Source organism: Penicillium robsamsonii (assembly GCF_028829455.1).
Source record: "Penicillium robsamsonii strain IBT 29466 chromosome Unknown utg000003l_segment0_segment0, whole genome shotgun sequence".
Lineage (NCBI taxonomy): Eukaryota > Fungi > Ascomycota > Eurotiomycetes > Eurotiales > Aspergillaceae > Penicillium > Penicillium robsamsonii.
The window spans coordinates 1,964,113-1,989,779 of NW_026643221.1; the positions used below are offsets into that span (position 1 = coordinate 1,964,113).

The 25,667-nt window shown below is 47.2% G+C and overlaps 10 protein-coding genes across 10 annotated transcripts; 6 read left to right on the forward strand and 4 right to left on the reverse strand.

The window, feature by feature from the left end:
- Nucleotides 1–170: 170 nt before the first annotated feature.
- Nucleotides 171–1,982, forward strand: N7447_005471 (Cytochrome P450; the record flags this gene model as incomplete). The annotated part of the gene is made up of 4 exons (XM_057229733.1): nucleotides 171–348; nucleotides 397–547; nucleotides 643–1,891; nucleotides 1,947–1,982. 4 exons carry the CDS (start codon nucleotides 171–173, stop codon nucleotides 1,980–1,982), a joined length of 1,614 nt encoding a protein of 537 aa, XP_057084823.1.
- A 221-nt stretch (nucleotides 1,983–2,203) lies between these two features.
- On the reverse strand, nucleotides 2,204–4,144 carry N7447_005472 (PAS domain-containing hybrid sensor histidine kinase/response regulator; the record flags this gene model as incomplete). The annotated part of the gene is made up of 1 exon (XM_057229734.1): nucleotides 2,204–4,144. One exon carries the CDS (start codon nucleotides 4,142–4,144, stop codon nucleotides 2,204–2,206), a length of 1,941 nt encoding a protein of 646 aa, XP_057084824.1.
- Nucleotides 4,145–5,980: 1,836 nt separating this feature from the next.
- Nucleotides 5,981–7,832, forward strand: N7447_005473 (MFS transporter; the record flags this gene model as incomplete). Its single annotated transcript, XM_057229735.1, has 5 exons — nucleotides 5,981–6,399; nucleotides 6,454–7,064; nucleotides 7,123–7,369; nucleotides 7,427–7,550; nucleotides 7,605–7,832. 5 exons carry the CDS (start codon nucleotides 5,981–5,983, stop codon nucleotides 7,830–7,832), a joined length of 1,629 nt encoding a protein of 542 aa, XP_057084825.1.
- Nucleotides 7,833–10,022: 2,190 nt separating this feature from the next.
- Nucleotides 10,023–11,347, forward strand: N7447_005474 (putative LPS glycosyltransferase; the record flags this gene model as incomplete). Its single annotated transcript, XM_057229736.1, has 4 exons — nucleotides 10,023–10,199; nucleotides 10,257–10,400; nucleotides 10,452–10,522; nucleotides 10,588–11,347. 4 exons carry the CDS (start codon nucleotides 10,023–10,025, stop codon nucleotides 11,345–11,347), a joined length of 1,152 nt encoding a protein of 383 aa, XP_057084826.1.
- Nucleotides 11,348–12,517: 1,170 nt separating this feature from the next.
- N7447_005475 (Major facilitator superfamily domain general substrate transporter) lies at nucleotides 12,518–14,136 on the forward strand (the record flags this gene model as incomplete). The annotated part of the gene is made up of 2 exons (XM_057229737.1): nucleotides 12,518–13,400; nucleotides 13,466–14,136. 2 exons carry the CDS (start codon nucleotides 12,518–12,520, stop codon nucleotides 14,134–14,136), a joined length of 1,554 nt encoding a protein of 517 aa, XP_057084827.1.
- A 1,297-nt stretch (nucleotides 14,137–15,433) lies between these two features.
- Nucleotides 15,434–16,966, forward strand: N7447_005476 (fungal specific transcription factor domain-containing protein; the record flags this gene model as incomplete). The annotated part of the gene is made up of 4 exons (XM_057229738.1): nucleotides 15,434–15,564; nucleotides 15,620–16,048; nucleotides 16,107–16,333; nucleotides 16,392–16,966. The coding sequence occupies 4 exons, from the start codon at nucleotides 15,434–15,436 to the stop codon at nucleotides 16,964–16,966; spliced, it is 1,362 nt and encodes a 453-aa protein (XP_057084828.1).
- A 95-nt stretch (nucleotides 16,967–17,061) lies between these two features.
- Nucleotides 17,062–18,689, reverse strand: N7447_005477 (cytochrome P450; the record flags this gene model as incomplete). Its single annotated transcript, XM_057229739.1, has 2 exons — nucleotides 17,062–18,322; nucleotides 18,379–18,689. 2 exons carry the CDS (start codon nucleotides 18,687–18,689, stop codon nucleotides 17,062–17,064), a joined length of 1,572 nt encoding a protein of 523 aa, XP_057084829.1.
- Nucleotides 18,690–20,423: 1,734 nt separating this feature from the next.
- On the forward strand, nucleotides 20,424–21,813 carry N7447_005478 (uncharacterized protein; the record flags this gene model as incomplete). Its single annotated transcript, XM_057229740.1, has 2 exons — nucleotides 20,424–21,707; nucleotides 21,763–21,813. The coding sequence occupies 2 exons, from the start codon at nucleotides 20,424–20,426 to the stop codon at nucleotides 21,811–21,813; spliced, it is 1,335 nt and encodes a 444-aa protein (XP_057084830.1).
- A 468-nt stretch (nucleotides 21,814–22,281) lies between these two features.
- Nucleotides 22,282–23,734, reverse strand: N7447_005479 (uncharacterized protein; the record flags this gene model as incomplete). The annotated part of the gene is made up of 2 exons (XM_057229741.1): nucleotides 22,282–22,724; nucleotides 22,783–23,734. 2 exons carry the CDS (start codon nucleotides 23,732–23,734, stop codon nucleotides 22,282–22,284), a joined length of 1,395 nt encoding a protein of 464 aa, XP_057084831.1.
- Nucleotides 23,735–24,372: 638 nt separating this feature from the next.
- N7447_005480 (glycoside hydrolase family 128 protein) lies at nucleotides 24,373–25,170 on the reverse strand (the record flags this gene model as incomplete). Its single annotated transcript, XM_057229742.1, has 1 exon — nucleotides 24,373–25,170. The coding sequence occupies one exon, from the start codon at nucleotides 25,168–25,170 to the stop codon at nucleotides 24,373–24,375; it is 798 nt and encodes a 265-aa protein (XP_057084832.1).
- Between the last annotated feature and the right edge of the window lie 497 nt (nucleotides 25,171–25,667).

A 25,667-nucleotide genomic window follows, 5' to 3' on the forward strand; every position in this document is an offset into this window, starting at 1 on the left:
AAGAGGACTAGCCCCCGCCTTTACTCCTGCTTAGCACCGGAGTCTAGTCCTAATTGGGTAACATGTATAATCTGAGCATATCCATGCCATGCCATTACTAATAAAACTCTTATAGATATCTTCCACCTATTTCAAAGCAGCTTGTCAATTTACCTCTGCCATCCACCATAATGGACTCCAGTGTGGCTTTTGAGATGACCAACATCTCCATCGCTCAGAATGAGTTGCCACAGATATGGCCGTCCAACCATTCCCAGCTTCAAAGCTACCTACTAGCCTCCTTGGTGAGCTTCTCGATCTGGCAGTACGCAGTGACCTTTTTGGTAGCCGTACTAGTCTATGATCAAGGTAAGCAGAGCCTTCAAGGCCATGAGAATCTACTAACGCCATCTCTAGTAATGTATATTATACGAAAGGGCTCTATAGCTGGCCCTCCACTCAAGATTCCACTCATGGGGCCATTTATACAAGCCCTTCACCCGAGATTTGAAGGGTATCTTGCACAGTGGGCAAGTGGGCCACTCAGCTGTGTATCCGTCTTCCACAAGTGAGCGCTCACACATATTGTCCTCACGTCTATTGTCGTCTAGCCGGACTCTATCGAACCCATCAAACCGTCCGAGCTAATCCGATTTGCTATAGATTCGTTGTTCTAGCCTCCGACAGAGACATAGCCCACAAAGTGTTCAAGTCGCCCACATACGCCGAGCCATGTATAGTACCGATCGCAAAGGATATCCTAGGCCACAAAGCATGGGTCTTCCTTCAGGGCAAACATCACACCGAGTACCGCAGGGGGCTGACTCCCCTATTCACCAACAAGGCCATGGCTACTTACCTGCCTGTGCAAGAGAAGGTGTTGGCCGATTATTTTGCTAAGTTTGTCGCCACCAGCAAGGCGAATCAGGGACAGCCAAAGGAATTCATGACCATGTTTCGCGAGATCAACTGTGCACTTTCATGTCGCACATTTTTCGGTGATTATATCTCCCAGGCCGCGGTCAAAAAGATTGCAGACGACTTCTACCTCGCTACAGCCGCCCTCGAGCTAGTCAACGTGCCTCTGTCGATATACATTCCGTTCACCAAGCCCTGGCTCGGGAAGCGGACAGCCGACGCTGTTCATGTCGAGTTTTCAAAATGCGCGGCTGCATGCAAAGCAAACATGGCGACTGGGGCAACACCAACGTGCATTGTAGACCATTGGGTGCTCCACATGATGGAATCCAAGCGATACCACGAAAGAATCGCGGCAGGGGAGACAGATGTTGAGAAGCCAGCGAATATGATCCGTGAGTTTACGAATGAGGAAATTGGAGAGACATTGTTCACTTTCCTCTTTGCCTCTCAGGATGCATCGAGTAGTGCCACTACTTGGCTATTCCAAATTCTCGCACAGCGCCCCGACGTGCTTGACAAATTACGCGCGGAAAACCTAGCTGCTCGCGGTGGTGATAAAAACAAGTCATTCGATCTTCCTATGCTCGAGTCGCTCACCTACACCAATGCAGTGATAAAGGAACTCCTACGCCACCGTCCACCCGTTATTATGGTCCCATATCTTGCGACAAAGAACTTCCCTGTGACGCCCAATTATACCGTCCCCAAGGGCTCCATGATCATCCCATCCTGTTATCCAGCTTTACATGATCCGAATGTTTACCCTAATCCTGATAACTTCGATCCCGAGCGTTGGATCTCCGGGGACGCCGAGTCCAAGACTAAGAATTGGCTAGTATTCGGTGCGGGAGCGCACGATTGCCTCGCAAGGAAATATGTACCGCTGTCTATGGCTGGTATGATCGGGAAAGCGGCGCTGGAACTTGACTGGAAGCATCATGCCACAGATAGATCAGAGGAGATTCGAGTTTTTGCTACATTGTTTCCAATGGTTAGTACCACTTTTAACTCGTTAAGTATGTAACATTCATTAACTTTTGACATAGGATGGATGCCCGTTGGTGTTTACCGAACGTTCATAGATGCGTTGGCATTGTTAGTAGTACTCGGGATAGAGGTGAGCTGCTGCATCCTGGACTCTTTCACAGTGGAATGATATCCGTTGTGATGGCGGCTATAGGACTTCCGACCTGTACGGGCGGGTTCATCATGTTGGTATATTTATGTTTCAGCCTATGGTATAAATACATATCTCACGTGCTTCCAAATTGTTTAAAGAATTGACAATTCTCAACTTCTCTCATCATGGCTTCCCTTCTTTCAAAACCATGCGATTGATCTTTCTAACAAGCTCCTGAGTCCCGTAAGGTTTATAGATGATATCATCCATTCCAGCACCTACCATTTCCTGTTGTTGCTCCTCTCTGACATTTGCTGTGACTCCCAGAATTGGAACATGTCCTCCGCTTTCTTTTTCAAGGTCACGGATTGCTTTCGTGGCACAATTTCCATCCATCACAGGCATCTGCTGATCCATGAGGATGCAGTCGAATGGTTCATTTTGATTCGCATCCACAGCCTCTTTCCCGTTGCTCGCTTCCGATATATCAAAGCCCAGTGTGTTCAACTTGCGCGATATGATTCGCCTGTTGATAATGTTGTCCTCAACCAAGAGAATACGCTGACCGTTACCGGTTAGTTTCTCATCGTCAGGATGTGATGGAGGATTTCGCTTTGCCCGTTTGATCTCCTCGTTCTTGACCTCACGGGCTATACTGTGGGTTCGCGCTGTGGGTTTGTCCTTCGGGGCACCTGGCTCTGCCTCAAAACTCTCATCTTCAGAGGGGTTTTCCGGGATCTGGGGCTCTTCCGTTGTTTGGTCCACACCGCACATTTTATTGCCCATTGACTGGATATCAACACAAAGCTTATCGATTGCAGAAACACTGGGGCTTTCATATTTTTCGCCACCTTCGTTGGTTGTTCTGCGCACTTTGAAAAAGAACCCAAAGGTACTTCCGTGAGATTCTTTTGAGCTCACGCCAATCTCACCCCCATGGAGATGGCAGAGTTTCCTACACACGTTTAGCCCAAGGCCAGACCCGCCGTATATGCTCTCGGTTTTGGGAGTTGCTTGGTTGAAACGTTCAAAGAGCCGTTTCTGGGCTTCCTCGGTGACCCCAATACCCGAGTCCTTGACGGCGACCATGATATATGCAATTTCGCCATCTCCCCATTCGGGATTGTCAGTCGCATCTTGACGGAGCCCTGTTAGACCTGAATCGAAGAAGACAATATTTGGCGGGTAGGAAGGTGGACGCTCGAGCGAAGCACCCACTGAAACTCGGATTGATCGCCGGTTCTCCGATTTGGCTGTGAATTTGATAGCATTTGAGAGTATGTTGACGAGAACCTGGCCCATCCGATCTAGATCTGCCATGACCCAATCAATGCCGCATTTAGCGTAGGAAACATCAGCCTTGTATTCAAAGTGTATCCTCTGCTTTCGGAGCTCGGGTCGGAATATTGCCATCGGAATGGTGAGATGTCGCTGTGGCTGGGCCTTTCGTGGTGACAGCGGCAGCATCGATGCGTCCAGTTTCGAAAAGGTGAGAACATCATTCACAATTTTCTTTTGATGCCTGACGCAGAGACTGATTGTCTCGGTCGCCTCGGTGATATCCATGACCGAGATTTCCCCCGGCTTCTTGTTATAGATTGCTTCTTGAATATCCTCTGTGCAATGTACAATCGCAGATAGAGGATTGCGGATTTCGTGACTGATCATATCGATGAATCGCTCTTGCTGCCTCTTGCGTTCCCGTGCCTCTTCTGCAGCCTGCTTCTGTACGAGCTCAGCCCTTTTCTCCGGGGTGATATCTGCGATTGTACATATAAACACCCCACCTTCGCCTAGCCCAAAGCATTGTACATCCCTATCATCCAACCGATCCAATGTCATAACACACCAAATCGAGTCCGGGTCACGGGTGTGGTATTCGAGACGTAGCGGTTGTTTCGAGGTTGCGACCTCCTGGTACCCAGTGGACACCCGGTCGTAGTCGTCTGGATGGACGGACCGTAACCAACAGTCGGAGAAGTTGACGCTGGGGTATGGGATGAGTTCCCGGAAGCGGCGATTCACAGAGACTAGTTCATGTCGGTGAGTGAGGATGGCGACGCCGTTCGGTAGGATGTCGGCCAGCTGCTGTGCCGAGACGTTTTGCTTGAAAGTGAAAGGCATTTATTCCTCGCCGCGCTTCTTCCAAATCAATGGAAGAGACGCTAGACGAAGATGAAAGCCCCGAAGTGTTTGACTGCTTATGTGTTACCCGCAAGAGTTCGGGCGCGCATGGCAGATGAGGCTGAACGATGTGTGAATGTCCACTTTGACAGCCAATATATGTTGGATTATATATCAAAAATCAAAAGACATTAGCAAAAGAAGATGACGGTATAAAATGCTGTACGTCATTGTGGATTCCCCTTCGATCTACTTCCAATCTGTGGGGGGAAGTATTCCCGCGAACATTGTGATTGGCAAAAAGCCTAGAGCGATGTCCACCGGGGGAGTGACCCTGGATGCTTGGCTCTTCACACCTGACGTCATTCGGGGTTGAACTTCAGTTTAAGTCAGGGGATATCTTAATGACAAGCTCTCCGGTATTTCATTTTCTTTCTCGTTGAGTTCATGTATAATGAATTTTGATTCTCTGCGTGTTGAAAGACTTGGGGTTGGAATGTCCGTGAAGTATGCATAGATGCTAGAAGTAATATAGAATTCTAACCATCGTAAAGGCCAAGGGAATGATATATTCTTCTCTGACAGTAGTCTCTAATTAGCTTGACTGGAAGGCATCTGATAATTGTTAACGAGAAGTAGATTGAGGGGTTAGTACGAAGTTGACGCCTTGCGATTATGCAAAAGTGTGGAACACAGTTTAATATTACAATCTAGTGACAGCACATGCTGTATATAAAAAAAAGTAAAATGTGCCTGTTTTTGAAGCACCTCGCAGTGGCGATATGTGTATATGTACTGCAGCGAGAGTTATACGTCAAATGCCAGAATGGTATTGTGCCATGAAAGCTTTCCGAGTTGAGATTCGGTAGATAATTACCAATCTCGTCAATGTGCTGTTGGTCAAAGCTTTTGCTTGGCTGGCGATCAGCATGGCAAAGCAGGGGAGAGCGTTCCTATTGCTCACGTTTGGCTTGGCAAAAGTGATCCGAGGGTTGGAGGGGTAGGTTGTAAGTACATGTCGTAATTCATCGATTATTTCTCAATTTTATTAAGTTCAGTCCTTTGTTAATAGCCGTGTTATATGGGGCAGCTGTTCCTTCACTGAAGAGCAGGAGTACGAAGTACAGAATACGCTATTGAAAGGACAATTATTATGGGAGATTTGAAAATTTCGACGGAAAAGACCGGTCCCCCACTAAGAACCAGTGGCCTAAAAGACGGCCTGTGGGTGAAAGTGGGATGAGATGCCGGGGAGTAAAAATCAGCGCGTGGCGAATCTCAAATTTTGACATACAATAGAAATAAAACATATCTAAAGCAAAGGTAGAGTCACAGCTGTGGGCTTCGGATGTTTTATCCGATTAAGAATATACAAAGTAGCCCTAGAAATATCCTGCGAAGTTCGTGCGAGCCCTACCGGGATGCCGTGGGTCTGAGCGCTCGGCCCGATCACATTTGAAGATTTCGGCCTGATAGCCATTTTGAAGCCATTGATGCGTTGGCTCTAGCTATGTGTTAGCAGAGCCACAGTTGTATCATATTATAACCCTATACTATCTCGCATGTGCGAATGACAGGGCCAGTGGTTCCTCCTCTCCACTTCTGGATTCCTCGTGGGTCTTGACCACCTCAAAGAGGTAACCCGAAAGAACATGCTCCAGTCCACGATCTTTCTCGAAAAGGTAATCCGAAAGGCTTCACTCCACTTTTTAAACTGGATCGATTGAAGAGTTTGATTTTTTTTCACTCTATAGTAAATCCTATATTAGTATGAAAGTAGCTGCCAGTGCTACCCTGGCCATTCGTTTCCATTGTTATTGTATTTTCACAATCGCAATGGGCATTGTCAACTATTTCAGTCGACCGCGTAACCATCGGGCACATGGTGGCGATGAAACACCTACTATGGAAGCCCCAAAAGTAATCGAGCCTACTATCATCTCTAGTCCGGAGTCATCGGGCGCTGTTACACCTGCACACATGCTCCCTTCCCCGGCTGGCAGTGAGGATCCTCTTATGTTCGAGAAGATCCCGCATCAGTTTGGCCGCCTAGGTTCTTGGAAAGGGTCTTTGATCTTGCTCGTCACCTCTGGCTCTCAGTTTCTCGATAATGTCTTCATGACAAGCGCCAACATTGCCCTGTCGTCAATTCAACAGGATTTCGATGTGTCGAGTACTGATTTGCAATGGATGATCTCTGCATACACTTTGTCATTTGGTGGCTTCCTTTTGTTAGCCGGTGCTCTGTCTGATCGGTATGACACTTCCTCTCATTGTCTCTACACTTGACAAAATGCTAACCCGCACAGCTATGGACGAAAGAAGATTCTCTGTCTGGGTCTTGCCTGGCTTTCTGTGTGGACCCTAGCGATTGGATTTGGGCAGTCGTTTATTCAACTCACGGTGTTCCGAGGCATTCAAGGAATTGGAGCTGCGATGACTGTGCCATCTGCTATTGGAATCATCAGCTCCTACTTCAGTGGTGTTGATCGCACCCGTGCACTGTCAATATATGGAGCCTCGGGGACCCTGGGATTCTGTACTGGTCTCATCTTTGGCGGTTTCTTGACCTCTTCCCTGGGCTGGAGATATATCTTCTATCTGATTGTCATAATCACTGGGTCCTTGGGAATCTTGGGCTTTATCGTCCTCCCAAGCGATGTTCCGTCCGAAAAAAAGCACGAAAGAATGGACTACATTGGTGCAATGATGTCTACAGCTGGTCTAATCTTGCTGCAATTCGTCCTATCCAGTGGTGGAACCTACGGTTGGGACCAGCCGTTTATTATCGTGCTGTTGATATTGGCAGTTGGTCTTCTTGTTGGATTCACAATCTTTGAGAAATACGTCAGCAACCCTATCATGCCGCTTGCTTTGTGGAAGATTCGCAATTTCGCCGGTCTCTGGGTTATCGGTTTCAGTAAGTTTTCTGATTCCCAAACTTGTGCCTCGGGCAATGCTAATTAATTAATTAATAGCGGGCTATGGTACCTACCAAAACGTTATTTACTATATTGTCCTTATGGCACAGGAAGTGGACAAGCTTTCTGCTGGCGACACGGCCCTTCGCTTCTTGCCTATGGGAGCGATAGGCTTCATTGTTTCTCTTGGAACAGGAAAACTTCTCGAATTCATGAATGGAAAGCACCTCCTCATTATAGGGCTAGTTCTGGCTGTGGTCGCTCCCATCTCGAGTGCTTTGACTTCCAATCCTGAAGCAGGCTTGTATGTATTGCCACGCTTTTTTTTTTTTTTTGGATAAAACTATACTAACTGTCACAGTTGGCTTAATGTTCTCCCCACATCTCTTATCAGTATTTCATCCGTGTCTTTTATATTCGTCACAACGAGCACTGTGGTACTCACAAGTGTACCGGTCGAAGTCAAGAGTCTTGCTGGCGGAATGGTGAATTTTCCCTTTCCTTTATTTCAACTTTCATTTGCTGACACCCTAAACTAGCTCAATACTGCATTCCAAATTGGCTCTGGTGTTGCATTGGCTATCTCAGCGGCTGTTACCGATGCTGTCGACATCCAGCAAGGACACAGTCTCGCAGAGCAATATGCTACTGGCCTCTGGTGTTCTGTCGGTCTAGCCGGGCTTGGGCTGATCATCGGTCTGTTTGCGGTTCGACACAAAGGCATCGGACCAAAAGATAGATTGGGCGCCGGCCCAGTTGCTATCTAACCCCGTAAGCCTCCATGACGGAGACGATGTCGACCACCCGGAAAACTGGACTTTCTTCCACTATATCTCCTTTCCAGAACCGCGCGACCATGTCAATAAACGAATGACGCGAGAACACATCGCACATCAGAAGGAGTTGGCCTGTCAGTTTGTCGACCCCTGGCGCGGTGTCTTTTAGTGGATGTCCTCCGATAGTGAGGTTTGGTATTCCAAGCTTCGAAATGGGGACCCAAGCCTGTCGCGGCATCGGTGGGATAATCGTCAGGGCCGGGTATCTCTGGCAGATGATGCTGCTCATCCCATGACTTTCCAGTATGGCCAGGGGCCCAACCACACTATGAAGGACGCTTACACCGCATGTAAGGCAATCGAGTCATTCTGGAGCCAGGGTGACTTCACCATTGAGCGTGCCGCGGCTATACAGGCGTATGAGGAGGATATGGTCATGCGGACAGGCGAGGTTCGTTTGAGCGAGGAAACCACTGTAAAATGCATAATTGGGCCAATGTTATGCAAAGCCCCTTGATCAAAAATAGGATGCGATTCAAGATTAAGTCTGAGAATAGCATGTGTGCTATCACGTGCAGGAAGTCAAGGACACGTCTAAACCAGGAATCATGAACTTCACATCACAATCACTTCCCATAGACGATCTTTTGCTCTAATACTTTCCATTCCTCATCCTTACTAAGCCTCTTCTGCAGACTAGGACTGAACTTCCTAAAATACTCCATTTTGTCGAACACCATCATAATGTGGTGAAACCGAACAGGACAGGGGCTCTTTCCTCGCCATCCAGTGCTCCGCTGGGCGCATACAACTTCATCAATGACAACATTCTGTATCGGTTCTCGACACTTTTATCGATCAAGATTCTCAGGCACATTCGGTCTCGACGAGGGACCGTTCTCATGTTAAAGGACTGACTATGCGTCAAGTACGGTCCCACATTCATTTATCTGAAGCATCAACAAATATCACAACATACATCTGTCCCAGTACCAAAGGTTTAATGTGCATTTACTCATTCTGGGCGGACATGCATCGCGATGGAAAGGATCAGGGGAGGTATGATTGGTAGTGATTGGGTAAAACGAAGTGAGGATTTAAAGATGAAACTTCTTTCACAGCTAGCGACAAAGGTCCACGAGATGCGGCGCCTCTAGACATTGGAAGACACTAAGATTGCTCCTGTTGATGGCGGATCGCTTTTTGACTGTCGTGTTTTGGGGCTTATCTTGCGCTTCAGTGCCTTTGATACCATCGAGGACTTCCATCAGTATTTACGCATGGGCATGGGATTTGGTTCAAGGCTTAGACCTGAACCTCAAAAACTTATCAAACAATGCAGCAAGTCTTGGCCTTTTGTATTTACTCACGGCGACCTCAGCAGCCTTAACATTCTTGTTCGCGGAGATGACATCGTTGGTATCCGTCATATTGAGAATACACTTCCGTTTACCAAGTCAACCCACAAACCTCTTTTCGGATCAATGAGATTGACAAATTCCTACAACCAATGCTAGAAGAGCTGGCGATGGAACGGATCCGTCAAAAGTACTTTGGAGATGTATAGGCAACCCTAGCTGGTAACGAATATATACAATTGGGTAATTATCATCAGGATTCGGAGATTTATCTCTTAGTATAAAATACCAGTAAAATGGATTAGATAAACAGTACAAAGTCCATAAAGTTCCCGAGGTCATGGTATTAAACTAGTATGCTAGTGTGCTAGTTAGTTATATACTCTAGACTGCCTTGTCACCTTACCCTTCCTTGGCTTCTTAGGCTTTGTCTTATGAGGTATCCCTTTTTAAGTAAGGTTTCGAAGTATATAAGAAAAGAGATCGGAAATTAGTATACAAATTGAAATGGCATATATGCTTCGAGAAGGCGGTGATAACTTACGGTCAGGCAGTATCCAATGAGAGAGTTGTGCCTGGCTTTGTAGTTGCCTGGGGGCCTCATGTATAAGGCAACGAACAGTGGACCCGTATACCAGATCCGCGTTTGGACAAACTCCGCGATCCGTCCATAGCAAGCTGTTCCCGGCACTCAAGGAATGTAAAGAGAAATATTTATCGCAATGATTTCCCTGTCACAGTTCGGGAGGTTGACTTGGACTTTTACCCTTCTGAAGTGGTGTAAATGACTTGATTCTCATCATTATTGTTAACGCTGCGCATCATGATCGCCAAGAAAAGAGTCCTTCAGGTGGTCACGGCAGCTCTTGCTGCCTTTTTCCTCTGCACAGTGCTTATCAAAAACCTCGGGGATAAACCATGGTCCCTCTCGTTTCCAGAACTCTCTCGGAAATACATGAGCGATAGTGCCTTTGAACATATCAAGAACCGCACTCTTGGGGTAAGACCCTACCTACGATCACATAGAATTGATTGCTGACTAGGCATCAATCTTTAGTTTCAGCATGTCTACGCGATCAGTATGAAAGAGCGGACCGACAAGCGCGATTTCCTCACACTAGCAGCCTCGATATCGGGGTTCAATGTCGAATGGCTCGATGGAGTGCGACCCGATGAGCTAGCTCCCAAGGCCATGCCTGATGTATGGTTTCCGGCTCAATAAGCCCCAGACAATCTTCTCATTCTTTATTAGGGACTGGACCCCTCACTCGTGAAACCCACTGCCATGGCATGTTGGCGTGCGCACATGAATGCATTGGTCAAGTACGGTCACCCCTCATTCTCATTGTCTAGAGGCTATTCTGACGTATGGATTTGAAAAACAACAGTGTGATAAGCAATGACTATTCGACTGCATTGATTTTGGAAGATGATGCAGACTGGGACGTGAGTCTCAAGTCCCAGCTGGGAGAATTCGCGCGTGGGCTACACACTTTGAAAGGAACGAAACACGTATCCAAGGAAGCTCCTTATGGAACAGATTGGGATCTCCTTTGGATTGGCGGGTGTGCCTCGGGCCCGAACGCCAACGAAACAAGCTTCTACGCTATCCCGATGGACCCAACAGTTTCAAGGGTCCACCACCGAGCCACCTGGGGCGGACCCACCGAAAAGTGGAAGCAACAATATCCAGAATTGGCCGAGGACTCGACGCGATTTATCTACCGGGCTGAAATGGGCTGCTGCATGTTTGGCTACGCAGTTACGACCAGGGGTGCGAGGAACATTCTTTCCGCTCTTTCTATCGATCGTTTGGATCAGGCGGTAGACAATGCCCTGAGTGACTTGTGCGCAGGTGCCAATGGGCGTCACAAGATTGAATGCTGGGCCCCATTCCCTAATTTGATTGGTACATATAGAAAGGCCGGCTCGGCTTCTCGGGATTCGGATATCGAGAAGAACGATGCGGGTGTTTTCCACGAAGAGCAAGCCTGGAATATAGTATACAGTACCAGGCGTAATATACAGCAATTGGTTGCTAATGAGGAAACTGTTTACTCGCAATGGAAGGATGAGGATGTGCCATGGTCGAGTAAAGCGATTAACCACAGGGAGTTTGTTTATCCTGGTGGATATCTTGTCAATTAAGCATAACTCGGGTTTCCAGGTGTTTGTTAGTGTTATAGAATATTCACGAATAGACCTCAGGGTCCTATCTTTGTTATTTTCTAGTATTAAATGATGTTAAAGCTGGATGGTGAGAGGGTTGGATCAAGTGCATATTGGATCTTGGCTTCCAAAAACTAATCCAAATCTCCTTGCTCCCCAAAGGGATTGCAGGAAAAGGGTTTTAATATGTAAAAACAAATGAGAGGCTACGGTACCATGTAGATAAATTGTAACCCAATCACACAGTATCATTCCATAGGAAATTCCTGATCCCTTGGAATTTATATCCTTCCAGCCAAATCGGTGATTAGGTTTCAGGCTTATATGCTCTATTTTATAGCTTAGAACTCCACATTTGTAGTCCCTTAGGGTCGGCCCGGGCGGGTTTACATCGAAATATTGTCTTGATGGATGAACAATCTGTCTCGATCTTATTTCGCTTAACTAGCTTGTAATGACAGGGGATTCATGAGTGATCGGCAATCGCAACAGCCTTGCTTTTCACTTTTATTATAGTTAGCTCCAATACTAACTAACCAACACACGACCACTCCGTATGGTATAACGCATCAAGCATTGAGTTGGAGATACCTCGACCCTCATGTGGGAGCGTTCCCCTTGCGTCGGCTGTTGGGTACCATTTACTCCAGACTCGGGGGTTTTCTTCAGTAATTACACCAAGCCCTTCACCAATTCCTCATTTGCATCTGCTGCTACTATTCCTTTCTGCGCATTCTTGGGGCCTGTCACAAGGGCATTTCCAGATCTGTCTTCTCTTCTCCTCCAAATACTGTTGGCCTGGTCATTGGGAGCCCTTGGTTCTAGAGCGAGCCGAAAAGAATGAGCCCAATAGCCTTGCATGTCCTCTTCAGGGGCATGTGGCTCAAACATCCTACTTGGGTTCGGTGGTGATGAGAAGATAATGCACAAGAGAATGGAATGCCTAGAGCTGATTCCAATGAGCCGAACTAACCGGGTTTCAACTGTCCTCGATTTCTTTAAATCTCGCCGATTTCATCCAGTTGACAGCAGCTGGCCAGTCTAATTTGCACAAAAGACTTCGTCGATCTGTTGATCAGTGTCGATCCCAGTCCTGCCGATCTATTATAGTTATACATATTACCCATTAATTTTCGCCAAGCCCTCCACATGCCACGCTTCCTCGGCCTTCGGGGCAATAGCCTCAATATCGCAGCCATTCTGGGGGTGCTCATGCCTGGAATCCTCACAATTGGTTACAATGCATCACTACTCGGGGGTGTCTTGACACTGAAGAACTTTGAAGAACAATTTCCGGAAATCAACATTGCCGTTGCCGATGATAAACCACATGCGTCAACGGTCCAAGGCCTTGTTGTGGCCTCTTACACAATAGGAGGGTTCTTCGGAACTCTCTCCTGTATATGGCTAGGTGACATATTTGGCCGCCGGCGCACAATAATGACAGGCTCAGTCATCCAAGTCCTTGGAGCTGTTCTGATGACCAGTGCAGGCTCTCTGGCTCAACTCATCACGTCTCGGGTCATCCTCGGTGTAGGCACTGGTGTTCTACTGGCCACAATCCCTCTTTGGCAATCGGAGATATCGCCTGCCGATAAGCGCGGTGCTCACGTCGGCATGAAGGGAATATTCAGTGGCTTTGGGTGTGCCCTTGCCCTATTTCTCGATTTTGGAATGTCATTTACTCAAGGCAGCGTCGCCTGGAGATTTCCTTTCGCTTTTGTGGTGCTGCTTTCCATCGCTGTTTTGGTGTTCATCTACGTGCTACCAGAATCCCCTCGGTGGCTTATCCGACAAGGCCGACTTTCTGAGGCCAGTGAAGTCCTGGCAGCTCTGGGCGATACATGTGCCAATGCTGAAGCGGTGGAAGCAAAAATCAAGGACGTCCAAACATCACTAGACTTGTTTGAGGCAAAGTCACTTGGACAAATATTCCACATGGGCCCCCAAAGAACTTTCCACCGAGCTATGATTGCTGCTTTGGCAATGTTGTTCTTGCAACTCACTGGATCTACGGTTATAACCTTTTACAGTACGTATCGCGGATCGTTTATTTCCTATTTACACATTGTACTGACTCATTCTGCGCCCTATTAGCAACAGCAATCTTCGAGAACAACCTTTCGCTCGGTAATTCAACATCCACAGTCCTGGCAGCAGTCTACCAGCTAGTCGGTCCCCTTGGCGGGGCCTTCTGTGTTCTGAAAGTCGACGGACTAGGTCGTCGTGTATTGCTTATAGGCAGTGCGATCGGAAATACCATCTGTCTAGCTTTAGTAGCTGGTCTTGGAACCCAAACCGACAACCCACTTGCAATGCGCGGTGCTGTTTTTTTTATTTTTCTATTTCATTTCAGCTACATCATTGGATTCGGCGCAATACCGTATCTCTACGCCACGGAGATTGCGCCTTTACATCTACGCACGACTATCAACAGCTTCAGTATCAGCATCTCCTGGGCCGTCAGCATCATACTCACCAGTGTCACGCCCATCGCATTCAATAGTATGGGACAGACATACTTTGTCATTTTCGCCGGCTTCAATGCAATGATGATACCTGTTATCTATTACCTGTTTCCAGAGACAGCTGGGCGCAGTCTCGAGGAAATGGACAAGATCTTCACTCTTTCGCGAGGTGTCTTGGATGTTGTCAAAGTTGCTCGGCTTCTTCAACACGGACAAGCGATTGACCAGTCGCTTGAAAAGGAACTTGACCCAAACTTCAAGTGCCCTGAGCTTCAACTTCGCGAGGTATATTCGCCTTGATTCTTTTTCAGATTTGTAGGGTTATACAATTGCAATAAATAGATATTATGATACTGAGAATTGTACTTCATTGGAAACACCAGAGGATATATTGATGAACACACATGAAGGCCAAAATAGAACGAAACATGTCCAACCCACTTTCCGTAACAAAATAATGGATCGCGGCATGAGAAACTGCAAACAATTTTAATAAATCGGAAGCATCTGGTAGCCCTCACTTTTTTGTACCCGAGTAAACCCATATATGAATTGGTCATCTGTTCCGTCGGGGTTTAAAATCCTCTCCACTTACTGTGATTAGTTCAATTTATCTCACTGCTAGACCCATGACCACACAGCGAATTCAATCAGATAAAGAGGTTGATTGAATACTTTGAGTGGAGGTTATCAGATAGCAAGCCAAAGGTGGGGGTGCAATGGGTTTCGATCTTCGTAGGTTTTGATCTATTGAATTTCCAACTCACTTTCAAGTCAGAGCCTTGATGTCAGGATAGATGGAAGGGATTATTTGCTGTAGAGCAAGCCAGCTATATAGCTATTTCCATAAATATGTACCTTTGTGCATTGAAAGTGTTTTCAATGATACACACATGGGATGTTTAGTGTCCCCAGATTATATAGTTGAGTTCATGAAAGCCTGACTAACAAGGATCTGCAACCAAACAGTTTCTTCTCCAAGAGTGGGATACACTATCTTCCATCCCCTACTCCATGTCACCTACCTCTTTTTACCAACCGATCATGTCTTTACCAGAGTCATTTAGTGGAAAACGAAGACGGAATAGAACCCCCTCAAGCAAGCCAAAAGTGAGCAAAGCGCGATCCTGCGAGGCTTGTCGGCGCTTGAAAACGCGATGCGAAACGGGCAACTCTGACCGATGTCATCGTTGTGGTGTTCTCCGGTAACAGGCCAGACTGAAAAATCGGGTTACTGAACTTTCCTATCTGACCATATTTAGAATAAAGTGCTCTTTCCAGGCCATTTCCCGCAGTCACCCTGAACCGCTGGAGACGGGGGTGGATTATAGGACAAGTGGTGATGACTACCATACACGGTATATCCCCCCATGCTCGATTATGTTAGGCTCATTTTATATACTAAGAAAAAATAGGCTTTGTGCGGTAGAATCCACCTTGAGTCAACTTCAAGCGTCACTATCTGTCCGCAGTTCTAGCGACTGCCAGAATAGACCAAGGGTAAATTTCGGTCATCTACAAGATATCTTGGAACTCAATTGATTCAGTACCCTAGGCTAATTCATCAATTATTGAACGAACTGCACGCGATGCACCCATGAATCTTATCCAAGAGATCCGATCGAGCATCACTTTATATGAACAACCCTCGACCGGCGATGATAGCACTGAAGACATTATAATCAACGGTATAGTTTCCGAGGATCTTGCTACCATGCTTCTTAGAGGGTGAGTTCGCTCTCAATAATGTTCTTTGGGGGCTGTTTTGGGGTTGACGTTTCAGATTCTCGAAATTATCCAACCGCTGGTTATTTATGAGTACAGACCCCGTCCAACTACGAACCAGATCACCGCTCTTATTTGGTACTTGTATCTTGGCTGGTCTCCATATTACCCCCTCCTTGTACGGGTCATCGACACACCAAGCTTTGTATCGCCATATTCACGGATTGCTGGGTCAGGCACATCTTTCTTCCACTGCCTCGCTCGACACAATACAGTCTATGTTGATTTTCTCCATGTGGGACCTACGACCAAACTCGGGCCCTGATCATAGTACCTCGTGGCTTCTCAGTGGCACGGCGGCTATGCGGGTGATTATGACTACTCCGTTTGGGCAGCATCCAAAGACAAGCGACGCCGATGGACGCGAACGAGCCCAAGCACAAGAAATAATGCGCACATGGAACTTGATTTGTCTCTGTCAGCTACAGTGCGTTACAATAAAAAACTTCCGATTCTATATTAAGAAAATCTAACACCAATCTCAGGTTTTCTGTGGGCTCTGGTCGTCCACCGATCATATCTAGCCAGTACTTTGACGAATGCATCAAGGTCCTCGATTTTCCATCATACAATGCGCGCGATGAATTGGTGTTGGCTGGAGTCAGGTTATACCGACTCCTTTGGGAAATTATAAGCTCAAACGTGATACAAAATGGAAGTGCCGTTTGGCCCGAAATCGACAACCTGCGAAAGTCCCAAGAGAACATTTATAGTGAGTGAGCAATTTCTCGTCGCATGATTTACATAAACACTAATTGATATTTTTATAGAGCTCGATTCCTCTGAGCCACTACGATTTGCATACTCCTGCGCCTACCTGATTTTAGCACGTCGCACACTCCAACATATGGGCGAAACTCAACCCGAGGAAACGAGCAACTCCAGAAATACACCAGAGGAGCCAACACTCCCGTTAATTCGGTTTGCGATTAGCCAGTCGCATCAACTCTTGAATCTATTTGTATCCATGTCAGATTTGACAACTTATATCCACCCTGCTTACGAAAACGTGCTTTGTTCCTTTGCAATGGTGACACTGGCCGAATTTGTGGCCAATTTAGATGACGTGGGTAGTATAATTGTTCTCATGGAACAAGCCCTTTCGCATATTCAATGTGGAGGCAAAGCCGAGCCTGTGAGCCGGTGGTCTCTGAACATCATGAAGCAACATGTTGCGGATAGGATTGAGCAAGAAGATTGTGCGACTTCAATGGGAGAGAATAGTACGGGGATTTGCATGCTGCAGTCAGTTCAAAATGCTACTGATCCCTGGGTTTATAATGAATGGGGTATCGATCAGGAGTTTCCATCCCTGGAAGATATGTTCTTTGGTAATGTGGTTTGAATTGAGTAACAAATATTGACACGCTCCCTCCCATTGTGAATATAAAACCATTTGCTCCTGTCAGTTCCATATATACATCTAAAAATGTGGGAAATTTAACTGCACTCCCTCAACCTGAGACCGGCCTGGCACTCCTTGGGCTTTTTCGAAAATCCTTCGTGTGATTCCATGATTGGCTGATACAACGCAAACTCATATCGATGAAACAAAGTTCCGATAATCAGCTGCAGCTCCATGATGGCGACATTCTGTCCGACACATGCCCGGGGGCCATATGAGAATGGGTTGAAAGCAGTTTTCTGTCGAGCAGTCAGGTTCAACCAGCGGTCAGGCTTGAATTCTTCGACGTCGTCTCCCCAAATATCCTTCATATGATGGATCGTGTACGAGGGCACTGAAAGTACTGTTCCAGGGGGAAAGTGGAAGCCATTGAAGTCAACGCCCGGGCTATGATCGGCGACCAAACGTGGCAGACCAATTGCCGATGTAGAATGAAGTCGCATCGCTTCATCGATGCATCTTCGCAGAAATGGGAGATCTTTGACTTGAGAATAAGATGCGATGCTTGCTTCGGGCTCAATTGCCTGGTCCAGCTCCTCTTGTAGTCGAGGAATTATCGTGCCCGGCGCACTGCGTTCTCCATGCAGGATCCAGTAAAAGATCCCACAGGCCGTGTTGGATATTGTGTCAGAGCCAGCAATAAGCTGTGTCAGAGCCTCTGCTATGAGCTCATCTCGCCCCATTAGCCTTCCATTAGCATCCTTTGCTTGTAGTAAGCGTGAAAGGATGTCATTGCGCGAGTCGACTATTCCCTTCTCCGCAGCATCCAGCCGTGACGAGACAGCGGCGACAGCAATCCCCGTCAGGTTCTCCACGGCCGCTACGCCCTTGGTGAAAAATGGATCGGGAAGGTACCGAGCCCATGGACGGAGTGCTGGAAGGAGGCCCAATGTCGAAGAGACCTCGCCTCGTCTATTCAACACATCAACCGCCGGGGTATATGAAATCGGTCCTCCAGGCACGAGCTGTGTCTCAGTCTCGTCTTTTCCCTTGTTTACCATACCAAATGGTGAACCAAATGCCAGATCTCCGATGATATCAAAAGCAAGGTAGCTGAACCACGGCATTGCGTTGTATCGAGCAAATCCCTTCTCATTTCGTTGTGGCTGGGAAGCCGCGATCCGGTCCAGTTGGCTTATCCATCGCTGTAGGTTTTCTGCCATAAACGGCTCAAACGCAGCGACTGACCTAGGAGAGAAAGCATGAGATATAATCTTTCGCTTGCGTGTGTGCTCGGCGCGGTCGCGAACATTGAACATGCCCGGTGTTCGAGCCACAAATGCTTCATAATAGTGACTAGGTATCTTCCGTTAACACTAATAGATTTCAACCAGGTAGGAGATATAACGTACTCCTTGAGGAAGCCGTTTCCATGTGCATAAACAATATTCAATGCCCGTTCATCGGCGATAGATACATGGTTGAAACCAATCCGGACAACTTTGCCGTGTTTTCGATGCGCCGCGTCGACTGCCGCGTATTTCTGGCCATGTTTCGCACTTAAACCGACCCATATGTTGCTGAATTTGGCAAAAAAAGGACCCGGGACTCGACTTAAGTGCCCATATGATACTAGATAGGGGTATATGTAGTAGAAGGCGAACCACACGGGGATAGCCACAGCCATGGCCCACGGCGAGAGCAGAAGAGATAGAATAGCCATTTGGTAAATCAATCAAGATTGAATAAATTGAGGAACTAGCTATCAATCCATTATCTTCCCTCGTCTTAAATGAATTCTGTTGCACTCAACATTTCACATGTGTATTGTCCGTCCGACGGAGTACAAGCAACACCGTCGGAGGCGAGAGGCCGATATGAAGGATCGATGCACAATGACCAAAGAACCTGCGGATGATTGACCCCGCAAGATTTTCACAAGGAAATGCACACAATTCGAGTGTAGGCCCATGGCCACTTATTCCAAGATTGTTCTCGATTGTCGACGGGGATAAGTGGCCATAACGCGGTATTTTTGTTTACTGAGATGTCCGCTCTCACAGACTTCTTTCTAGATACTTCTATCCAAACAAGTCCTCCTTGGAGACGCAGCCCCATTTGAAACAAGTGGCTCATTTATGGGTATATGCCGCTCATATATGGCTTTCTAAGCCTTTAGAAAAAGACCGAATGAGTGTGTCTGCGTTGCAAATTGACTGCCTCGCAGTTCTATACCGACTCGATCGGCGCTGATCTTTGGTCAACCCCCCTAGAATCTCTCGTTCGCAAAGCAATGCAATTAAATCTACACCGAGATCCCAAACACCTCTCAGGCATATCTGGGGCCGAAATCCGAGGCTCTGGGCCATAATTATCGAAGTGACTGCGCAGTCATCTTTGGATTCGACCCTGCCAGCCAGAAACAATAATAACCAGATCTCAGTCAAATGTGATTCTATCGTTCCTGTCATTGAGAAATTTCTGTTCTTCCAACGAAAATTGAACGAGCGAGGTAAATGAGCCGCTGCGATGCCCAGGTTGTTTCCCCCTCATGAGTTAGCAACTACGCTATGCCTATTTGGGTATAGCTTCCACCCGGGAAATCAAATCACGTAATCACGGGGCTGCCCGTCCCCGCCAGGGCTTCGTTCGTATGTACTCGATCCCTCCAATTATGGGAGTTGGCATCATTGCCGAGATACCGTCTCTGTATCAAAGATCACGTATTTACTTGTGCACTATGCTGAACCAGAACACAAATGGCTACATCTCCAATCGCCCATTTCGAGATTCCAAGAAATTCCATAAACAGACAAACTGGAGACAAAAAAAACAACCCCCCGAATAAATGGGTATCATATTCGACGAAGATAGAATTCAATCTCATCTGAATGAAACTCCACTGTCCCATAAACTACCTGGAAAGAGACGTTCTTCGCGATTTGAACCTAGACGAGACAATTACGTACAACCTGCGGAGGTTGGGAACTCGAAATTTTCATTAGCAGCCTCGGAAGAATCAGGTGCTTATCCAGTATAAGCCTAGCGGATGCCATTGTCTCATTGTGTCTGCGGCTTGGCACGACACGACCTACTTTTTTACCTGCAGAATACAATTCAACCGAATCTAGCGCCAGGAATCTTGCGAATCAGTAGTCTCTCCTCGTGTCCCAATCAATATGATTGATACAAATCGCTTTAGCAGACTCCACTGTGCTCCACATCTAATCGGACAGCGTACCTTCATAAGGGTAGACTGTCATGGCGCTGAGGGGGGTTACTCCACACAGGTCCGACCATCGGTTGATTTTAACTCTTTGATCTTATCTGATCCATCTTTCTTCATTTTGGTTTCTCCTTCTTTTCCTTCTTTTACATCTGTTAGGCTGAACTTATATACCAATCTGGGACACAGGTCGCAAAATCATTGATAAACCACCCACGAGATCTCGACACAATGGCCAGCGACGCTCTACCCAAGGATCAGGACCTTTTCGACCCTGAGACGCAAGGAATCTTGGAAGGAAATGCCCGATTCCGCCGTTTAGGTTGGAAACGGCTCACTGTCATTTCGATAGTTGAGGCAATCGCTCTGGGTAGCCTAGGACTACCATCTGCATTCGCCGCTCTCGGAATGGTCGCAGGTGTGATCCTCACTATTGGACTTGGCTTCGTTGCAATCTACGCGGGCTATAACATCGGCGAAGTCAAGCTGCGATATCCACAAGTGGGTCATTATGCAGATGTCGGCCGACTTCTACTAGGAAATGTGGGATCAAAGCTCTTCGTAGGCAGCTTTGTTGCTCTTCTTGTCTTTGTTATTGGGTCGCACTGCTTGACTGGCGCGATTGCGTTCCAGACTATCACTCAAAGCAGTTCGTGCTCGATTATCTTTAGCGTTGCATCTGCTGCAATCCTGATGCTGCTCGCTATTCCTCCGTCATTTGCTGAAATTGCGATCCTGGGCTATATTGACTTCGCGTCAATTGTTTTGGCTATTGGGGTTACGATGATTGCGACTGGTATTCAAAGCTCGAATGGCTCGGGTGACTTTTCTGCGGATCACTCGCCGTGGTCTGCTTGGCCGAAGCCTGGTCTCACTTTCTCTGCGGCTATCGTAGCCACCAATAATATTGTCTTTGCATATTCCTTTGCTGGATGTCTACCGTCATTCATGGAAGACATGCATACCCCCGAGGATTATGTCAAGACACTATGGTGGCTAGGAGGTATCCAAGTTGTGATCTACACCCTGACAGGGTCAATCATCTATGCCTTTGTCGGACAGGAGGTGCAATCACCTGCTTTGCTGTCGGCGGGCCCTGTCATCTCGAGGGTTGTTTTCGGTATCGCGCTTCCGGTTATCTTCATTTCGGGGTCTATCAACACAACAGTTGTGTGTCGATATATCCACGGAAAGATATACCGGGACTCAATCGTTCGCTTCGTGAACACCGCGAAGGGTTGGAGCACATGGCTTGGTCTTGTGTTTGTTGTTACCATCCTAGCCTGGTTAATTGCTGAGGCCATCCCTATCTTTTCTGAGTTGCTCTCTATCATTTCTTCCTTGTTTGTGTCGGGCCTATCTTTCTATATCCCACCGATCATGTGGTATGTGCTTTTGAAGGAGGGCGCATGGTACGAAAAGCACAATCTGAAACCTGCAATTTTGAATGGCGTGGTATTCATCGTCGGCATGATAATTTTCGGATGCGGTACCTATGCTAGCATCGCTGAACTTGTGAGCCCTTCTTCCTTTCACCTTCCGGAAATATTGCTAACTCTATGCTTCATAGGTTGATAAATTTGAGTCGGGCTCAGTAAGTAAGCCATTTACCTGTGCTTGAAATATCGCAACAGTCTGGTGATGTCTGGCTTCCTGCCTTCTCAATTGGAGACCTGATCCATTATAGTTCTGCGTATATAAAAGTTTGACTCGCAAATAACTATGACAGTGGTTTACTTGGATATAACTCCAGCGATCTCTTTTTCTTTCTCCTTCTTGCGATCTACTATATCCACAAGGATAGAGACTACAAAATGCGGCTCCAACATAAGTCATTAGAAGCGGCTTGGTCTGCACGCAATTAGAATCGACAAAGAAGAACGCGACTTTCGAGGCATGGATTATCCTGTACAGAAATATATTTGCGTAAATATAGGTCGAGACTTTCAGCAAATTACAAAGTTATATTGGGGACTAGGCCCTTTTGGGTGCTTAGATTTACAAGGGGGGGAAAGTACTTTGATGTTTTGTTTCTACGCGGCATCAGAGAAGGGTGGTTTAGATGAACCTCTTTTCATCACTGCTCCTTTCACTCCTCCTCCATCGGTGCTCCATCTCCACCCCACTGGTTCTGCTCGAAGAATGCTTGCAAGGCGGCATCATCATCGCCCATAAGTGCCGGGTCATTAAACATTGTAGGATCTATACCGGCCAGGAAAGTAGGTTCACTGTCATCCGCTAGGGGCTCTTGCCCGGCGGGAGCTAGGGTAAAATTAGGGTCGGTAGCAGGGCCACCGCCAGCGGCAGATTTGGGCATTCTCTTTCTCTTTCGAGCCGGCGGAGCTTCTCCCTCGGCCTCAGTTTCTGCTCCTCCTTTTCCTGCCGCTTCTGCTATCTTCCGCTTGGTTTTGGCGTGTCTGTTGGCCGCATATCGAGCTACCTGTTCCATTCGGCGGTTAGGAGTGATCGCATTACCACCCAATTGTTCAGCGGGACGAGCTAATGCTGGCTGGTTAGCGGATAGAGCCCCTCCTATAGAAGAAGAATGTTAGTATGCGGTCAATAATCATATTTGGAAAGGAAAACTTACCTTTTGGAACACCGTTTCGAATGATAATAGTCAAATTAGGTCTGGGTAATGGTGAGCGCCTCGAATTTTTATAGGGCTCAGGGGAGGGATTTCGAAGCTTAGGCCAATGCTCACGGATAGTTCGCAAAAGTGTAGATGCTAGGTTGAAGGAAGTTAGTCGTGACTCGCCAGGATGTGGGTTATCAATCAGCGTAGGATCAATTTCCTCCAGAGTGAGATGACTTAACCAAACTGTATCCCCATTAACCCAATACCCTTCTTGGGTGAGATTATCTCTTAACAATTCAAATTGGATGTTGGAGATATTGATCCAATCCCCGTCAGGGCATATATCCAGCGGGTTTCCTTTGTCTGTTAAAAGGTCACTCACCCTAATTGCGATTGGCATGTCCGGATAATCTGCTCGGATAATCTGGATGTCACCGTTGGGCACAATGAAGGGCCGGTGGTATTCGAATTTCTGCGGTTCTTCTGAATTTGCTGGATTTTGTGTTAATCTTCGTGCTGGCGCTTGCACTGGTGCTTGTCCTGCCTGTTGTCCTGTCTGCTGTCCCCCTGCCTGGCCAGCGGTATTTCTTGCTTGATCTTCCTGGCGTTGGCTTGCTTCAAAGTCCAACTGCAAGTCATCGTGAATAGTAGTGAGGTATTTATACAACGCCCCACTAAGAAGGTCAATGTCTGTTACGTGATTCCTAACGGCCAATGGCAATCTCAATATTCGCTTGCGCCACTCAAATAGGATTTGATTGCGTGAAGAACTCGATCGGAAAACGTTGCCGATGATGACGCCTTTTCTAAGAGCCTCAGTTGCGACAGCATCATAGACAACCTGTGCTACCTCGCGGACAGCCTCTTGGTCCTCGGTGCTCCGTGCTATTCCAAGACGCTTGAACACATAGGTTTGGTCGAAGGTGTGCGGCCAATTCTTGAGCGGGAGTGGCTGGTCAGTCATGTTAGCTTTGAAAAATAATATATTTGGATGCGTGGATGTCTGAGAAACCCAGGGTCATGAGAGAGAACTGCCCACCATTTAATACTTGAAATGCTCTTTGTGATGAAATATTATGCGTTGTGGCCTTGCTATTTCAATATACATTGTTAATATTTGAAAGAGACAAAGGAACAAAGAACGGAACGGGGATACCCTAAATTAGAATCAAAGAATAGACTGTATGAAAACGAGGTATTCAGGGTCAACACTAGGCAAGCAATGAGACCTTTGAATGTCGCCAACTTTAGAGTGAATGCCTAGGTGTGAGCTATTGTGGCGGGCCAGGTTTGCCATGTGTGGCCGTCGCCAACCCGCCACCTCATTCTAAGGATGGCGACATTTGTATCCAAACTCAATCATGATTCTAGACTACCACTTAGGCTTACGCAAGAATGATTTTGGATAAAAAAAAGATCAGATGGCGTTGGTGGATATTTGCGTTAACTTGGAAAATATGAACAGAAGATAGATATGAACCTCCCAAGGCGACCAAACGCCAGCAGAACCCATAGAAGAAATGACAATTGCTCGCATGCCCCTCATCCTCCTATTTGCGTGATTCGTTTTTTTAATTTGTTTTCAACATGTTAAGCACAGTTTTACGCAGAGACGTAAGCCTGGCCAGCCTGGTTGAGAGTGTTGCCGCTGAGCAAGTAGTTCTCAGCGCACATGAAGTAGGAGTAGCGAGTGACACCAGCCTGCGAATCCAACCAAGGGATAACCTCGTTGAGGAAAGCAGCCGTGGCGGCGGTATCAAAAGAGCCGTTGACATCAGAGTTGAGAGCAAACTCAGTGATCCAGACCTCAGCCAGGTTGTGCTTGGCAGCAGTGTCGACGGCCTTGGTGACGAAGTTCTTGAAGTTTTCGGCATCGTCACCATACCAGTGAACGGCCAGACCAGAGATACCACAGCTGCTGCAGCTACCGATGAAAGACTCGAACCAGTCAAGGCCGAGTCCGGCCTCAGTGGACGAGGTCACGGCGGGCGAGATCAGCTTGGCCTGGCCGGACCACGGGGTGATGTAGGTATTGTAGTAGTTGGCAGCATCCGACGGGCTCATGTCAGCCTGCGAAGGCATATCGGGCTCGTTGAATCCCAGAATGTAGCTGCTGCCACTGGACAAAGCAGTCTCGATGGCGGTCACCCAGCCGCCGAACATCTTGGGGCCCCAGAGCATGGGGACGAACTCGACATTATCGGGGAGCAAACCAGATATGGATCCGGCCCAGTTGTAGGCCCAGGAGACGCTACCACCACTAGTCAGAGCAGAGACAGTGGTGATATCGTTGTAGGCGGCACCACGCTTGCTAGAGGAGTCGCGCTTAACCTGCAGGGGGGCGGCGATAGCCGAAGTGGCGACTAGGCCAGCAGTGAAAAGCTTGGTGAAAGAGACCATTTTGAAGTCGATGGATAAAGTCACAAAAGGATAGACTTGTAAAAAAAAAAAAAGGAGGGAAAAAGAGAGAAACCTGTTCTCGACCTTATGAAAAAGGAATGTAGACTTGAAGGAAAGTGAGGCTCAGACCGTGCACGGCACAGGACTAGAAGACCAGAAACTAAATGAAGGAAAGATAGGTGATGAAGGGAGAAGAAGAAGGGGGAGGCGGAGGTTTTAAATCCCCCAGACATCAGTGTGTCAAACTTACCAGCCTAACCCGCTGGCTGGGAAGATATTCCATTTTTCGCGGGGTGGAGTGCAGATAGGAAGTGGTCATTGGATATCCGGGGACAGAGGTTCTACATCATAATGCCTTTGACTAGATTGAACGATCTGTGCAAAATATCATTGGCCCGGGGGAAGACCAGGGATGGATCCAAATGGACTGGGCCGTTGACAGAATTTGGAACCATGGTGATTGGACTGAACCGAGCGTCATTGCTTACACTTCTTAC